At 34.9% G+C, this 18995-nt stretch overlaps 1 protein-coding gene across 2 annotated transcripts in view; it reads left to right on the top strand.

The window, feature by feature from the left end:
- CSMD3 (CUB and Sushi multiple domains 3) overlaps window positions 1-18995 on the top strand; it is a 1160890-nt gene that overhangs the window by 1117744 nt on the left and 24151 nt on the right. For both annotated transcript variants that reach the window (XM_081816413.1, XM_081816412.1), the window contains 4 exons: window positions 3931-4110; window positions 5650-5823; window positions 9366-9539; window positions 10649-10722. In XM_081816413.1, the coding sequence (XP_081672539.1) occupies window positions 3931-4110; window positions 5650-5823; window positions 9366-9539; window positions 10649-10722 (602 nt within the window). The remainder of the gene's footprint in view (window positions 1-3930; window positions 4111-5649; window positions 5824-9365; window positions 9540-10648; window positions 10723-18995) is intronic.

Here is an 18995-nt window from a genome sequence, read left to right as displayed (position 1 = left end):
AGATCTAAAAAGGAAACCAGTGTTTGAATTGGGAGATTATATAAAACCAGAAGCATTATCAGAGAAATGACCACCTTTCTGTTACTTTGTTCTGCTATAGTAGAATTATTTTATGAGCCTGAAACATGGAAAAGCAAATGTGTAATTATGTCTGAGTGAGAATGTCCATTGTTGCATTGTCTCTAATAGAAAAACAATGAGATTAACTCAAACATATAAACTATATTGCATGTATATCCATGTAAGGGAATAAAAGTGTGAGCAATGGGATGCTATTTTATTTAAAAATGCGTATTTATCATTCTCACTTAAGAAGTTAAAAGAGAAAGTAGTTTTGAAGTGGCATAGACTAGAATTACCACAATTATGTTTTATTTTTAGCATAGAGATTATCTCCTTAGGCTTATCATAAACAATGCCACATGGGCATCAATTGCATGATAGACGCTAATAAGAAAAAAACCTCCCAGAAAAACAAGGTCAAACCTTTAAAACAATGTATATTTTTTGAGAATTTTAGCTAATCATTCCTTACATATCATTCACATATTTATTCTTTAAACAAATATTTACTTAATCTTTTTTTTTTTATTTACTTAATCTTTTATAATGAGTGATGCACTAGACTCGGCCCTGAAAATATAACAATGTAGAAAAGAGACAAGATAATCGTCTTCCTGGAGTTTATTGGGGTGTGTGTGTGTGTGTGTGTGTGTGTGTGTGTGTGCGCGCGCGCGCGCGCGCACGTGTGAGCTTAGGGGTTTTGGTGACCTTTGAAAAAATTTTTCTTGCAATGAAGCACAGCAGTCCGTCGTCATGCACTGATGTCTCTGAATTTTAGGATAAAACCCTAAAGACCCACTATTCTAAGGTTTTGCCCGAAAAGACCAAAAGCCTCTTTTTTGTTGCCAAAAACAAACTGGTGGTAAATGAATTGACGTGTGGAGCAGGTGCTGTTTACAGAGACTGTTGCTATTGGAAACTGTCTCTTTGACTGGCCTTTGGTTCCCTAGGAAGCCACCAAACAAATCCTTGTGAAGCTGTAGTTGTCAGGCATTTCATTCATGATGCTGCCTCAATGTGCAAACTCTCCCTTGTGCCTCTTTGTAAAATAACCCCTCTGTCCTCTCTTTCCTTGGCTGCATCTCACCTCATTGTGCCTTAGGATCAGGTTAGCTCTGCTTTCTTGCCAGGGTTCTGTCTCAGTCGGCAAACTGTTACCTAGAAAACAACAACAATTTGTAGGTGTGCTCTTTAATTTCCCTCTTCTTAATTGGGATGTAGGTTAAAAATAGAAAAAGACAGAAGGTAAAATGAAACAAAATAAATGGAAGCCTTAATACTCACTTTGATATAGTTGTAAATTTTGAAACAGAATTTCAAAACTGAAATTTCAAAATGACATTCCTGGTAAAGAAGCAGGATTTGATTTCCTATTCAACTCGGTTGTATAATTTAAAAAAAAAAATTGTTTCCTCTGCAATAATTAAAAGAACAAAAATTATCCTATAAGCAAAATTCTTATTAGGAGTCAGACAGAAACACTCAATGAGTGTGATTTCAGCAAACTGTCTCCAGGGCTCTGAGGATTATCAGGTGAAGTGCCCTGAATATTGTTCTTTAATTTAAATGCCATTATTCATGGTCTTAAAACTTCTTAGGCTTAGCAGATTAGAATATATGAAAGAAATCTTGACATTCATAATTTTTAATGGTAAATTAATTAATACAGTGTAATTGAAGTGCTATTAAGGTCTTCCATACCTTAATCTACTTTTAGTCTTTGACCCTAGATCTCCAAAATACTTCTCTAATCTGATCCCTCATCCTGGTGGCACCCATGAGATGATCAGGGAGTCTTTGCTGAAGAATTAATTACAAGTAAAAATGAGAGAATATAGCCCAGATTTACCTGATGAAATTATTTACCCTCTTATGAACAAAAAGATTTAAAAGGAAAAAAAAAAGATACTAAAAGGCAAGTAACCCCATTTTTTTTAATCTCCAGAAAATAAATAGTATAACCTTCTGTATTTTCCTTTTTCTCTTAGTTGCTGGAAAGCTTTTAGACAATTCCTTGCCCAAAGCAAGCTTAAATCATGTACCTCAAAACAGCAAATGCTTTTGTGGCTTACATATAATCTTTGTTATGCCTTATTATTAAATATGGTATTTAAAATTATTTCTCTTTTCTCTACTGTCTCAAGTCTTTCTGAAACTTTTGGTGTGGCATTCTAAATGATAATATTATGTATGTAACCAGAGCTAACTTTATGAGCTACTAAAGTTGATAGAACCTCATGCTCAAAAGGGTCCAGTGCTGGGTGTAATGCTCTGTGTTTGTTGTCTTAAAATTCTTAATTTCAACTTTAAATTTGTGTTTTGTTAAGTGAAGTCTACTGGGACAGTGGAGCATATGCTGAGGACTTGGAGCCTCTGCTCATGCACAGTCAGCCTCTCTGCCTCCCTGTCTTCCTAAAATGGGTTACAGGCCATTCACCCCCTACCGTGAGCCTTGCCCGACCTCCCCATTCCCACTCCTACTCTGGGGCCACTGATGTTCTCTGCCCAGCCAGTCCATAGTGTCATCAACAGAGGGAGGTTCACATTGCAGTTGTCTTCCACCCCTTTGTGGGGGCCTGGGTGCAAGCATGAAATAGGTAGGAGTTGGGTATATTTATAGAGTCTTAGAGCAGAACAGGGCAGCAGCTCTCCCTGTCTTGGGCTGGCAACAACAAGGCATATTTAGTAAAACTTTATGTAAGCTTCTCACTGATCCCCAATCCAGAAAGTAAATGCCTCCCAGAGTGGAGGTTGCAATTTCTTAGAGGTCATCCTTTCACTTGAGTTGGCAATGAGTTGGCGAAAATGATAAATTGATTTCTCTGTCCCTAGCTATGGCATTTTCATTGCCACAGATCATGTATCCTGCCCTGCATGTAATAGATTCATATTTTATAGCCTATTCATTCTTTCATTTATTCAATAGGAAGTATTCTTTTTGAACCTAGCATTATTTTAATTAAAAACTATGATGGGGGTGCCAAGGTGGCTCATTTGGTTAAGCATCTGACTCTTGAATTTGGCTCAGGGCATGATCTCAGGATCAGGAGATCCAGCCCTGAGTCAGGCTCTGCACTGGGTGTGGAACCTGCTTGAGATTCTCTCTCTCCCTTTGCCCCTCCTACTTCCCCCCCACCCCCCACTTGTGCTTATACCCACACACTCTCAAAAAAAAACCAAACTATTATAATATCCAGCTGAGTGACACTATGCCGATAATATGCTCTCAGTCCACCAAGCCTGATAGATTAGAGATTTCAGTCACCATATATGGGAATACATAGATTTCAAATGTTATATTAGAAATCTTGATTCTAGGGGCGCCTGAGTGGCTCAGTTGTTAAATGTCTGCCTTCACCTCGGGTTATGATCCCAGGGTCCTGGGATCGAGCCCCGCATCGGGCTCCCTGCTCAGCGGGAAGCCTGCTTCTCCCTCTCCCACTCCCCCTGCTTGTGTTCCCTCTCTCGCTGTGTCTCTCTCTGTCAAATAAATAAGTAAATAAGATCTTTAAAAAAAAAAAAGAAATCTTGATTCTAGATTCTATGGGATGACTTCTCCATGATCCCCTAAGGCGGATTAAAAGAGGTTACTGCATCAGAGTTCCTTACAGTATACTAGTTTATTAACCTAGCCTCTTCAGAGTCTAAATGACAGTTTCTGAACCATATGCATAGAATCTGTAATAAGCATACCTGAGTATAATCAGGAATTGCCAGTGTGTCGTTTAAATATGCTTATGTTTTATGATTAAAAATGAACACAGTAACTAATTTTCCCTGCTTATATATTATGTATGCCATATGCTTACTACTTCTCTCCATTAAATGGCACATTAACCATCTGCTCTTCTAATCCAATACTGATAGTAATCAGTTGTGGAGACCCAGGTATACCAGCCAATGGACTGAGATATGGAGATGATTATGTGGTTGGACAAAATATCTCATACATGTGCCAGCCAGGCTATACAATGGAATTGAACGGTTCCAGAATTAGGACTTGTACAACTAATGGCACGTGGAGTGGAGTAATGCCAACTTGTAGAGGTATGATAATTTCTTCAATATTATAAGTGATAACTGCTGTATATTTACTTTTTAATATGAAAATTTTAAGTAAGCTTAAATAGCGTTTTTGTATTGTTTCACTTTTTTCTGATACTGAAAATTGACTACTGCTGTCTTTATTTTAAAATCATACAGAAAATAACATATAGAATTTAAAATGATATTTCAAGAAAAATATTATATCTTATGAGTAATGACAGTGATTTTTAGTACAACCAAAACAACAAAAATATCATGTGCTCTGGTATGTACTCACCTTCATTATTTATATTTATTAGTGAATATTTAAAAGAGAATATAACCTTAATGAATTAGAATTTTACTTTGATGATCCACTTGGTTCAAACAATTCAAAGATGGGAAAAAAAGTTCTATAACTTGAGAACAATCATACTGAATTATAAAACTAACTCTTCATAAAAAAAGAACATCTTTCTTAATACAATCTAGAATTAATCTTGTAGTCAATATGGGCATAAATTTGCTACTTTATGCTATTTATTTTTCCACTGGAGATATATTTATATTTTTTTGCAAATTTTTCTGATAATTTATGGAATACTGTTGATGTCAAGCCATTTCTATTATTTTATAATTATACTGATATTTCTCATTCAGTTGTCTTTCTAAACATCTGTGAATTGACAGTTTAACAAAAGGAATAATTTCAACATATGTCTTTTTCTTCTTGATTATACTGTTTCTGAATCAGATCACTGTATATATACACTTAATGTATGAAAATATATGAACATACATTTTATATTTAGAAGTTATTTCATACATCATTAATTGATTCTGATAATGGTAATGTAACTCCAAGAATTATTCATGTATGTTGCTACTCATAAAAATACAATCATTCCTCATTTTTAGATTTTGCAATGTGTACCCTTCTTTTTCCCTTCATCTCTGTCATGTTATCTTACCCATCTCTGCTTGAAGCCAACTTAAAACAAATTTTAAAATTAGTGCTTAAACATTTAATAATTTATTTAAAAACCCTACAGTAAATTTTAACATATGAATTTAAGTGGTTGATAGAACCAATTTGGGTATTTTAATGAGATACTTGATCTAGATTTTTTCCAAATGTCACAGAATTACTTGCAAATTCCTTGCTACAATGTTGACACTATATATAGCCAAACAGCCCTGATCTTCAGTCTGTCTAAAGGTCACTGGAAAAATAATTTTATATAAAACCAATAATTTATCAGTTACAATATACTAGATGGAAGGTCACCCTCTATTTGCTTCCCTTAGAGGTCAGGCAGCTTGTTATTTTCTAAGAGAATCTCTGACAACCAGTAGCCATTATGTTGCCAAGAAATAGTCGCATCCTAGAGGGATTAATTCCAGGGATGTTTCAGGACTACTACCAGGACAATAAAACATGTCACACCATATTGTCCTCCGAAAGGTTAAATTAGCACATACGCTTCTTCTGATTATTTTTTTTTTTTACACCCGGGATATTTCAACAGCTGTGTCTAATTGCTTTTAATGTAATTGCAGCTGTTACCTGCCCAACTCCTCCCCAGATTTCTAATGGAAGGTTGGAAGGAACAAATTTTGACTGGGGCTTTAGTATTAGCTACATCTGTTCTCCAGGCTATGAACTATCCTTTCCTGCTGTTCTGACCTGTGTAGGAAATGGTACCTGGAGTGGGGAAGTACCACAGTGCTTACGTAAGTATAATTTCTATACTTAAAATTGTATTTTCCCATTTCCACTCTCTTGGAACTCCTTGACTGAGATTATTGCTGTTACTTAAAATTCTCAGATTTTGCTAGAACAAATATGAGATTGATAAAGCTCATTCTGAGGCATAATTAAAATTCAACAGGAAATCAAACTTACCAGTGTAGATATTTTTCTTATAATCCAACTATTATGTTCTTTCTGCTCTGACTCCAAATATTAGGCTAACCTGCTTTGTTTGCAAACTTATTTAAAAAATTATTTCTCAAATTAAAAACCCTTTAAGATTAATTCTACTACTGGAAAAGTATTCTTATTCTTGTCCAGTTTGTCTCAACTGAATGCTCTAATTTACTCCCAAATTTCTTTCCACAATAAATCTATGTTACTTTACATGGTCATTCAAATCAAGTTCTTATGATGTTATTTGTCATGATAATGCTTGTGATTATACCTAAAATGATTCAGGTAAGCATGGAGAAGAGAGAGTAATATTTTCTTAGAGGTCACTTTATAATATATATTCCAGCAAGTGTCACTTCGAAATTAATTTGGAAGATTGCAAATAAAATAAAAGTCAGCTTTGTGTTTTACACAAATTATTGTAGCACATGATATGGGCAATCCTGTTCCTAGTCTTCCCTCCTTTCCCTGCATGGGGTAGAAGAACACTCCACCTGTCCCCATGGCCTTGAAGTTAGGCAGATCTAACTGATGACATGACTTGGAACCCTCCAGTCTTTTCATTTACAGTGGAAGCCAAATTGCCTATGGGCTTCTGTGCCATTTGTCTTCTTCTCTCCTAATTTCATCTTATACTACTATCCCCCCATACTTCAAGATTGATGTCACACAGATTGTCTCTTAAAATTCTGTTTTATGCTAAGGATCATTTTAGAAAAGACCAATGTGTTCTAAATAAGACTAGATATTCTACAGCTACTTCAGAATAGATAGGGATGAGGAGATTTACAGAGATGAGTTCATGTTTGTTTGATACATTTAGGAAAGTCTCAATCAAGAAGTATCTTGGATAGGATGTTTTATTTTTTGGCTCTATTAAAATACAAATAATAATAAATACTATTGACATTGAATTATAACTATCACTTTGTCCAAATTGCTTTACATATATGATTTCTACTACACATAACAGAACTCCATGTTTACTCATGACATTTTAATTGATAATGACACTTGGGCTCAGAGAGAGGAATCAAATTGTAAGGACACTGTGTGACCCTGTCATCATTTAGGACACCAGCTACGTTGTTATATGGCCTATGGTTGCACTGCCCCTAAATTAGAGTATGAATTCCAGTTCAGAGAAGGTAGACTAAAGAGATAATGCTGTTATCCATTGAATAGCCAAATTCATTCATTTTAGGGACTTTATAGAAGGGAAAGTCTTTTCTCTTTCATTTTGTTCAAAGTATATCCTTTTATCTTAAAGTTTATGTCATTGTGAACTGGAGCCTTTTGAAAATAGATCCTGTGTCTTAAGCCTCTAAACTAGACACCAATAGGTTGTTTGGTTTAGGACATGAAACGCTACAGATAGAAAACAATGGGATGATGAGGAAGTGAGGGGCAGGCAGGGAGCAAGATTGAGGAGTTTATGTGGTTGCATCTCCCTCCTTTCTTTTCTTTGTTGAATAAAGATAAGATTCTGAGAGGAATGACTCAGCAGAAATATGCAAGAGAAACACTTCAGAAGTAGGTTACTAAGTAATTTGGCAATAAAAATGATTGCTAAGCTGAAATGCCCATTGATAATGTTCACCGAGGAAATAGCCATTGAATTCAAAATGTGCTAGAGACACAAAGATTAGTAAGATGAAGATCCTGGCCTCTGGGGTTTGATGTTCTATGGCTCGTAGCACAAAGATTTACAATATCTAGGAAATGCTGAACACACTAAACACATGTTTATTTTACCTGTATTGCTTTACTCTGAAATTTTACCCTAAATTTATTTTGTTGAATATTTATTTCATAATTACTTTTAACTTTAACTGTTTTAAAAAGAATGAAAAGTTCCTAAAAAGAGGTTTGAAAATTCAGGTCTCTCCTAGAGTCTTGAATTTCAGAAAGGGTCTTTCTTTGTACCTTGAGCTTAAGACTAAGGTATTCTGTTATTAGGGTATTTATCCATTCCTGTTTGTCTGGAACATTCCTGGTTTATTCCTGTTGTCCTGGTCGATGTCCTATCCAGTTAGAGGTCTCCTTTCAAGCCTCAAAAATATCTTTGGTTTGGAGGATGCACCACCCTAAGGGAGCATTTATACTTAAAAACATTTGGATGTTACTGTTTGTTTGCCTTATTAGGGGCATAAGCTTTTAGCTGCTGAATCTGCAAATTTAAAAACCAAGTATGCTTAAAAATGGTTAAAATGGTAAATGTATGTTATGTATTTTTTTACTACAATAAACAAATTGAAAGCATATGATATCTTTGTGTAGGTTATCTACTAGATTTGAAACCATCTGACCCTATTACACTTCTACATGCTCACTCTGCTCCAGCTTCCACTTCCTTCCAAAGGCTAGACATGCTCCAGCTTGTTTACTGATAAGTCTAAGTGCCTAAAACGTCTTAGAATAGGTTCTTTTAGTTGTTAGGAAATCTATGTTGAATGGAATAACGTATTCAATTTGTTTACAAATTCTGTCAAGATGGTATTTTCAATAATTGTTGTAGAACTTTGAGATTCCTTGGTTTGCTGTAGATTTGGACTCTACTGGGCTTCTTTGGTCTTTAAAACACTCTCGAGGGCGCCTGGGTGGCTCAGTTGGTTAAGCGACTGCCTTCGGCTCAGGTCGTGATCCTGGAGTCCCGGAATCAAGTCCCGCATCCGGCTCCCTGCTCGGCAGGGAGACTGCTTCTCCCTCTGACCCTCCCCCCTCTCATGTGCTCTCTCTCTCTCATTCTCTCTGTCTCAAATAAATAAATAAAATCTTTAAAAAAAAAAAAAAAGAAAAAGAAAAAACTCTCGAAAATCCTCCACAATATTACAAAGAGGAAGACAACAAAACACTGGGGTATGTGCTTGAGTGTTCAACAGATTACAACAGAACAAATAAGTGTTTCCGTTATATACATATAAAAAGACAGAGCAATCTGGAGAGTACAACCTAGACCATTATGGGCTGGCTCTTTCTGACAGAGCTTTCTGTGAATCACATGCCTTTTCAGAAGCATACTCCAACTTTGCAACCAATTTATACAAATGTGTGGTTTGATTCTGGTCAAGACAAAACAGCAACAAAAATACAAAAAATTCTATAGTTATTAAGGTGGCCTACTAAGTGGAAAACACCTCAATCAGACTTCTTTTCAATATTATGCTGAGTTGTACATTCAGTATTTATCACTTAGACAAAAGCTAAAACAAATTTCTTTAGGATACATTAATGTGAATAACATGTCACTTTAGTTCAGTATTCCAGTTATTTTCATCATTTTTCTAAACTGTCCATCTGATGAATCCTAAATCTTTGCTATAAATATCTTTCTTTTCATTTCCAGCAAAGTTTTGTGGTGACCCTGGTATTCCTGCCCAAGGGAAAAGAGAAGGCAAAAGCTTTATATACCAGTCAGAGGTTTCATTTAGCTGCAGTTCTCCTTTCATACTAGTGGGATCAAGCACCAGAATATGTCAGGCAGATGGCACTTGGAGTGGCTCGTCACCTCACTGCATAGGTAATATTAATTAAAGGTTGATTATTCTCAGTAATTTTGGAATTACTAGATCCTAGTAATGTATTACTAGTATGAATGTATTAATTATTTTCTCTGCCCTACAAACTATAGTTGGCTAAATTTGAAAAATAAATGTAGAATATAGAAGCAATTAGAAGGCATTGAAAATGAATACTGTTAAAACATACGAAGTTGTATTTAGCATTTAAAACTCCCAGAGAAACAGTCGAAGTAATTTTCTTGTTTATCAGTAAAATGAAAAAGAAAAAGGTTGTCAGATTAATAGCTTAAGTACTAACATTTGTATATATTCTTATAGTTAATGAGTCATAGTCATATGATATTAAACTTGCTCCAAAAATTAATAAAAAAGATACATTGACGGGGCATCTGGGTGGTTCAGTCAGCTAAGCATTCGACTCTTGATCCCAACTAGGTCTTGAGCTCAAGGTCCTGAGTGCAAGCCCCTCATTGGGCTCACTGCTGGGCATGGAGACTACTTAAAAAAAAGAAAAAAATACATTGACATCAAAATGGCCCTAAGCACATTTCTGTAGTCTTAAATTAAATGCCACATTTGGTAAACCAACCAAATAATCTGTCATACAAACTAGCCAACTCAGACACTACTAGTTTTACCATTTTAATGCCTGGATCTCCTACAGGTATCCATGAAAAATGCAAATAACTAAGTCCTGTTTCTGGAAAAACTCTTACTTCTTGAGGGGAATATTATCCTACCTGAGATTATAACTTAGCAAAGTCCTTGAGCAAATGTTTAATATACATGTTCTTTTTTCATATCCTTCATTTTTCCTTAACTTTTTATCCACAGAGTAAGTTGGATGTCAAGTGCTTTTACATCAGAAGGGCTCAAAGTTCAAGAATTGCATAATTCATGTAAATTGCAGTGTACCTGAATTCTTGCTTTAAGATTAGTAGACTTCTGTCCATGGAGAGACGCTATTAGATTTATATTCTTTATTATTACCCATGGTCCTTTTCATTAAGCCTCAGATCACTCAAAATTGTTTTGTATGCGAGAAATATACATTTAAATATAATTACAAATTTTAAAGGAACATTATGCTTATAATCTTCATTTTTAGAACCCACCCGTACCTCATGTGAAAATCCAGGAGTCCCAAGGCACGGATCTCAGAACAATACATTTGGATTTCAAGTGAGTACTTTAAATAAATATTTCTATTCAGTATAAAACTAGATTGAAGCCTTCTTTGATTCATGTGCATATAATCATGTTGGCAGAAACAGAAAACATCATGCTTATATCTGTATTCATAACCATATAAAAAAAGGTAAAAGGCAACAAAAGCGTAGAAGTAAAAGGAAATTAGGAGAAGAAAAATGTGATTTAAGAGAATAGCCTAACTGATCATGACAATAAAACAAAAGAAAAACTGAAGACAGCTGTGAGCCTAGGAAAATCCATATGTTTAGCTAGTACATAAGAGAGTGTTAAGTAGGAAGAAATGAGGGGGTAAATGAGTAAATTCTAAAGGAGGATGTGGGGGAGTGAGGAAAAGTAAAGATGAATGAGGTTAAAGAGTTAGCAAACATAAAAATGTGGTTACTCAATAAAGCAATTAGACTAAAATATGTTTATCTTATGTGTATAATACTAAAATATTTTTAAACATTTTCACTGACATGGGAAATTTCTGAGAAAATAATTTATCCTATTGTTACACAATAGTTGGATTGTTACATTGGAATTCTTCAACATGCCCAGTCATGTGTGGCTGACTTTCTTATTTTCTCTTTTTCTAATTTAGATTTTATGTAGAGATTCAGCAAGTTTTTCATTACAGGGCCCTTAGGGGAGCCAAAGTGCATACTGACTCCGCGAGAAAATAGCCAATATACACATTACCCAATTGCCTTGTGTTGCAGAGTTTTCTAAATTGTACTATTTTGTGTGAAATTCAGTGGGAACCTGAAAAACATCCATTTCAAAAGGAAGTACTCATCAAAGGTGCCATATTTTTGTTGCTAAAAATAGTTTCCATTTATCTACAGTTCAGGCACAGTATGAACATTGATTTAATAGCATTTCCAATTCTTCCGGTTTGCCTCAGGCCTGTCTACATAATACAAAAGTGTAAAAAAGCTGTCTCAGTCTCCATTATGTTAGTGTTTTTAGAAAACTTTAGATTCATATCTTTATAAAAGGTTTATCAATTGATCTAAATCCTGAAAAATGGACAACTAGTTAAAGAGCATTAGTTCTCATCCTATAGATGAATAAACTGGAACAGAACGTGACTTGGCTTAGATCACCGAGCAAGTCAGTGACTATATCCTGAGAGAATACAGAATTTTGATGTTAGTGTCTGTGCACTAAACGAGGTGATTTTCATACTGGCTAGCAGGGCTCACGGCCTGCCATTCATGGAAGGGTGCCCCGAGAAATGTGGCTGTAGGGTTCAGCCACACACAAGGCCTTGATTTTGAGTATTCTGAATAGAAATTTTAGGGTGGTGGGGACCAGGTACAAATTTTCATTTGAACCAGTTTTCTCTTAACTGTACAGAAGAATTTGAAAATGCTCCCATTTCCCCCCTCTTACCAAAATACCATGTGAGTCCATAGAAACTGTCACTGGGAGGGAGTTTGCATTTAAACCAAAGGCACTGGGAACATCTTGGCTGCTTAGTATTATTTATATGACATAGCAAGACTCGTATACCAAGGCTGACCAATGAGGTTGGTAGGACAGACCAGCTCTCCTTTGTCTTGACAACCCTGACTTTAAAATTCAAGTTAACTTTAGCCTCGTCTAAATTAGTGATGTCACTTTGGAAGTGAGATCATTTACATACCTGTGTATCATTGTGTTGTCTTCAAAAATAAAAAGTACAGAAATCCTGCTTCTAAAATACTTTCTGAAGAGTATGAGTCCTTTCTAATACATAACCTTTGAAATAATGGGAATGGAAATGAGTAAGAATGAATTTAGTACAGTCATTCAATGAAATGAATAGAATCATTAACTCTGCATTGTAAGAGTTCTATTATAACCATTGAAAAATGTTATCCCGAAGTTAACCTAACCCTGAAAGCATATTATTTGACTAATAAACATGCATTGGATCATCATATTCTACTTAGATAAATATGAATAGACTAGATTTCAAATATGATAAACTCTATATAATTACATTAATCTTTATTAAAATCACAAATGATATACTGAGTATGTTAAATTGGGGACATCAACTTTCTTACATGCATATGACTGGTTTGTGCATATATATATATATACACTAAATATATTTATACACTAAATATATTTAGTGTATATATATATATAATAAATATATATAATAAATATACACTAAATATATTTACTAAATCTGTACAGAGCTAATGGAAATTTTAAAAGTTTATATAATTCTAGCTAATATTAATGTACTGGTAGATTTCAAATAGAATCCTGGAAAAGCCATCTTTATTGGTTGAGACAAACTTTTCACTTGCAAGTTAAGAGAAGCTATTTGAGCTAGCTTAAGCCTAGAAGCATTACAAGCCATGTGCGTTATATCAAAGACCCCAAGAAAAGGGATCTAGGAGAGACCCATCAAGCCCGGAATCTAGCAACTGGACAATAGGACTCAGTCTTTTCCACTACTCTATGTTTGCCTACTTTGTTTTTTCTTTGCAAATTGGCCATATGACGAAGGGTGCATTTTTCTATGTATCTTTCAGCCACATACGGAAAATGATTAATTGTCTCAATCTCAGTTCCAGATTTCTAGAGAGAGAATCAGAAGGTCTCAACTCTTGTATTTACCTCTGATTTGATCAGGTGGTCAGAAGTGACTTAAATAAAATTATAGGAGCTCACTTCTGGGAGGGACAAGAGAGGGGAAAGTTATGAATTACACAGGCACTCAAATCATTTTCTTGATTTTTTTTCCTTTAATATGTTTATTCACTCTTTTTCTATATAGGTTTTAGATTTTTGGACATAGATATAATTATTAACATATAAGGATATATTACCTGTTGCTAGAGATGACAAAAACTCTAGTGTTGAAAAAAGTACTCAACATAATTTCTGTAATATCCAAAATATTGTAAGTTGGAATAATTTTTGGCTAAAAATAGATGGGTAGTGAAGGGAGTAGCTGTCAAAATGACTGATACAACATCTAGATTAATTATGGGGTAAATGCCAGACACACGTATTTCACTAACTGCTGTATCACTCTTTAACTTGAGCTGAGGGTTTGGAAGACCCATCATTAGGAGTTAGGACTTTTGTTACATTAAAGTTATTATAGATACGAAATGTTTTTTTTTTTTTTAAAGATTTTATTTATTTATTTGACAGAGAGAGAGATAGCTAGAGCAGGAACACAAGCAGGGGGAGTGGGAGAGGGAGAGGCAGGCTTCCTGCCGAGCAGGGAGCCCGATGTGGGACTCGATCCCAGGACCCCAGGATCATGACCTGAACCGAAGGCAGACGCTTAACGACTGAGCCACCCAGGCGCCCAGATACGAAATGTTTTTAATCTGACTCTTAGATGTGTAACACCAAGATACTGAACAGTAAGATTTTTAGCCTACAAAAATAACCATGGTGATGATGTATGATTTCCAGTTTATAATCTAAATTAGTAGATAAGTACATTGAATGGGACAAATATGTTACATAGTATTTTTCTTGCTTTCAAATGATGAATATGACATTAATTTTAAATCAAAAATCCCATAAAATCAAGTGTTTTTAATTAAAATCTGATAATTTTTTTAAATACAAACTCTTAGGATATCTTAAAATTTAATTTTTTTTTTTAAAACCAGGAAACTCAGGGCTAAAACTGATGCTCAATGAAACTTCCTTGAATCTTATCAGAAGCATATGTTTTCTCCCTTCATTTTTATGATCTTGCCTTTCTACATCTATTTTATTAATCAAAATATATGTATGTCTTTTATTAGAAGCTACTTCATTTCTTCTTGGGTAAAATGTTTAATATAAACACATAGTAAAAAATACAAATATAAAATGGTTGTTAAAATATACTACAGAGGAAGCATATAAATTGTGAATTCTTAGTTTTACATATATATAAAATATATGTATGCTATATATATGTATTAAACAAATATATTTAATTTGTGATGTTAAAAATCAGACACAAATAAATACAATGATGAAAATTCTAGGAGAGCGAAAGTCATTTGCTATGAAACATCATGAAAGAGAAAGATCTTACTTAGAATATTCTAAATTTATACAAAATGTGGAGCGCCTGGGTGGCTCAGTCATTAAGCATCTGCCTTCAGCTCAGGTCATGATCCCAGGGTCCTGGGATTGAGCCCCGCATCGGGCTCCCTGCTTGGTGGGAAACCTGCTTCTCCCTCTCCCACTCCCCTGCTTGTGTTCCTACTCTTGCTATTTCTCTCTCTCTGTCAAATAAATAAAAATTCTTTAAAAAAATAAAAATAAATAAATATATACAAAATGTCTATTATGCCTTGATTAGCTATCTAAACTTCATGGCTTAGGAACTGAGATATAACATTTAAAATAAAGAAATAAGAAAAAATAAAATAAATAAAGAAGATAAATTATATTTACTAAATAGACATGTCTTATAATTTTATAATGCTTTTGCACAAAACATGCTAATTGGGTCCAACTTAAAGTGATTTTTATTTAAACATTGACTGCAATTAAAACTTTAAATGGATGTTTTTTAATTCCTGATATAAAAATAATATTCAATATTTTTGCATTATATATAATTGGTTATACAGAGCACCTTTTATTGGTAATTATTGGTGGGAAAATTGTAATGAATTATTTTTCCATGAAGTTTTTGAGTTGGATAATGAAAAATTATTTTTTTCTACAAATAATCAAATTATATTATGCATGTTAGAAGTTAATTTAGAATCAGAAGGACCTATCATCACAAGTTGGAAAAGGATGGACAGCTATATAAGATATGGTATTAAGTGGTCTTATAATTGAAAAAGTATTTATTAATGCACTGATATTTGGAGAAAATTTTGGTAATTGATTTAACTATAATAAACTCTGAACAAAAAATTAATCCATTATTAAATTTGTCTAATTCTAGGTATACTAGATATTTGGTATAAATATTTGTGAATTTGACAAAAATAGTTATTATATGTGTTACTGAGATATAGAAAAATTTTAAATAAATTTTACTTCTCTGGTATCTGATTAATATCTAAAGCAGTATTTATGATGACTTCAGAAAAGTTTGCAGAAATAAGGAAAAAAAGTCTTACAAGTAAAAACAAAGGCTATTTATATTTAATCCAACATATTTCTTATATCTTATTAACATCAAGTTACTTAATGAAGTAACCCAAATGTATGCTTCAAAGAATAAACAGTGATTTCGCTTCATGCTATGTAAAGTATGGAAGGGATATCACTCTTCTTTAAGAAACTATAGGCATGTTAAATCTTTTTTAAGTTAAGTAATCAAATGATTTTGTATTAAATTATTAGTCCCCACTCCTTCAGTTTATCCAACATTTTTGATAGTTCTTTGTGCACAAGGGTGAATAACACAGTCCCTAGTCTAGAGAAACTAACCTCTGGTGTGTGGAAGATTTCATAGGATAGACGATAACATTGGTAACTTTGAAAGTTGCTAAGGGAGCATGTAAAAGAAAGTTCTCCTAATCTGTTTCTGCAGGGAAACCTTCCTAGAAATGTCTGAGCTAAATCTTTTAGGGTAATATCTAGGAAAAGAAAGTTAGGAAAGACATTCCATGCAGGGTAAACAGCATGAAAATATGCATGCATTAAGGGAACTACAAAAATTCAGTACTATATGAGCACAATTTGAGTAAAAGTAAGTGGTCAGTGATGAAGCTAGACAGATGGGCTGTGGTCAGGTTATAGGGGCTTTTTTTTTTCTTTAAGGTTTTTTATTTATTTATTTGACAGAGAGATAGCGAGAGAGGGAATACAAGCAGGGGGAGTGGGAGAGGGAGAAGCAGGCTCCCCGCTGAGCAGGGAGTCCGATGTGGGGCTCAATCCCAGGACTCTGGGATCATGACCTGAGCCGAAGGCAGATGCTTAACAACTGAGCCACCCAGGCGCCCCATGGTTATAGGGGCTTTTATCGTCAAGTTAACACAATGTAACTTTATCCTATGGGTGAGTTGACAGTAAAGATTTTAAGAAAGAGAATGCTAAGGCTCTGACTTTATGTGGAAAATTAATGTGGTCAAGACTGGAGTAATGGAAACAAGTTAGATTATTATCATGATTGTAGTTGTGATTATTGTAATTATAATTATGACATTAGTTCACAAAGTGTGATTGCTGACCAAGCAGCAGCAGTATGACTTAAGAACTTGTTGGAAATACAGATTCTGGGCCTCCCCCAGATCAACCAAGTCAGAAACTTTCAAGGGAGGCTCATCTATTTGTGTTCTGGTAAGTCCTCCTGATTATGATATCTGCTAAAGTTTTAGAACCAAACCTGTAGAAAAGATATTGAAGACTAAAACAGGATGTATAAGTGGAGAGACAGAAGGGGACAGTTTAAGAGTTAGGAGGTAAAATGATCAGTATTTGGTGGTAGATTGAATGAGCGGAGATTTATAGGTAGAAAGTGGCAAGCATTAACTGAGATCTACCCTAAACTAGATTGCTGGATTGCTGGATTGATAGAGGTAATGGGTTTTGTAAAACCAGTTTGGCTGAAGAACAGAACTGCAAAGTCTACATGATCAGTCACATAATCTAGTCCACATGAGAAAGTCAAAATATGTGGCGCCCTGTTGCATAACTGAACTGCGTGCTCTGGAGCACAATTTGAAGGATTTCGTTTATGTTGAATACAGGGTAAACAGTGCTCCCTGGAGTTGATCAGTATAGTGGCCCTGGACAAAATGGGTTGTCAAGGGGGTAAGAGATCTCCTCAGAGGTATGGTGAGGGTGTCTTGGAAGACAAAACGTAAGATAACTGGAAGAATAAAGGTTGCTATCAGAGAGTGACAGTTGGAATTGAATGTTTGTGATATAGCATAACTCTGGGTGATAATGAGAATATGAGAAATGGTAGCATTTAGCTACTCTCAAGGTCCAAATGGAATCTTGGGTCAAATTATGTCATTTTAAGCTTAGCCTCATGTTGCTTTAGCAGGTGAGAGTAGGAACTAACTGGGAAGGACGGAAACGGGATTTGTGAAACGTGCTAAGAGGATGACTGATCATTCTCAGACTCCCAATTGCTGGGGAAGGCTGAAATGGCAGACACTAAATATTCCTCACCTTGTCCTCCAGCTGTAATCATTTAATAAACCCTGATGATTTCTTCTTGTAATGTAGTTTGAGTAAACAACATCCTTCCCAAGTCTGCTGCCACAAGTTAATTCAGCTTTTATCCATTCAAATGTAATATGGTAGTGTTGGCTTCATGATTATAATTACTGCTGGTCATTCTTTTTGTTTAGTAATTTCTTTATGCAGTGGCTAATTTAATTTTCAACACAAATTTTACTTGCTCTGAGAGCTTTAGCAACTTTATGTTTTCATTAAAAAAAGATTTCAAATGCCAAAGCCTGCCATTTGAGACCCTTCAGAAATTGATTCTTACATTTATCTTTGACTTAATTTAATGCTTAAAATAAATCTCAAGACAAATAATATTATCATCTTTATTTATAGGATAAGTCTTAAAGAGGGGATATACCTCATTCAAGCAAGATCAGGTTCAGAGTTAAAGCCACATACACATTACTCTGGGGTCTATTTTCTTTTTTTGCTGTATCTTACCGCTTCCCACTTTACCCTCCCCGCCTCCCCAGCTTCCCAGCTCACTGTGTGAACTATCCATACCAACCAATCAAATGTACTTTTTCCTAAACTATATGATGTATATTTTAACCTTCATACATTTTCTCATCATGTTCTTTTCTACTTTTATATCAGTTGTTCTCAAACTTTATTGTTCATTAAAATCACCTGGAGGGCTTGTTAAAACACAGATTGCTGGTCCCCATTCAGAGTTTCTGATTCAGTGGGTCTGGGATAAGTTCCCAGAATATGCATTTCTTTTTTTTTTAAAAGATTTTATTTATTTATTTGACAGAGAGATAGAGAGCACAAGTGGGCAGAGAGGCGGGCAGAGAGGCAGGCAGAGGGAGAGGGAGAAGCAGGCTCCCCGCCAAGCAGGGAGCCCGATGCAGAACTCTATCCCAGGACCCTGGGATCATGACCTGAGCTGAAGACAGCCGCTTAACCGACTGAGCCACCCAGGCGCCCCCAGAATATGCATTTCTAAAAAAGTTCCCAATGATGCTGAGGTTACCAGTCTTGGGACCCTACTTTGAAAACCATGTTTTATGTATTTATCTAAAATTCACATCCTTAAAAGCTTAGTGCAAATTGCATGTCTTCCAGCATATATTTGTTACATTCACAACCTT

Source organism: Leptonychotes weddellii, chromosome 4 (assembly GCF_054177405.1).
Source record: "Leptonychotes weddellii isolate Sample4059 chromosome 4, ASM5417740v2, whole genome shotgun sequence".
Classification (NCBI taxonomy): Eukaryota; Metazoa; Chordata; class Mammalia; order Carnivora; family Phocidae; genus Leptonychotes; species Leptonychotes weddellii.
This window is presented reverse-complemented; position numbering and strand designations above follow the sequence as displayed.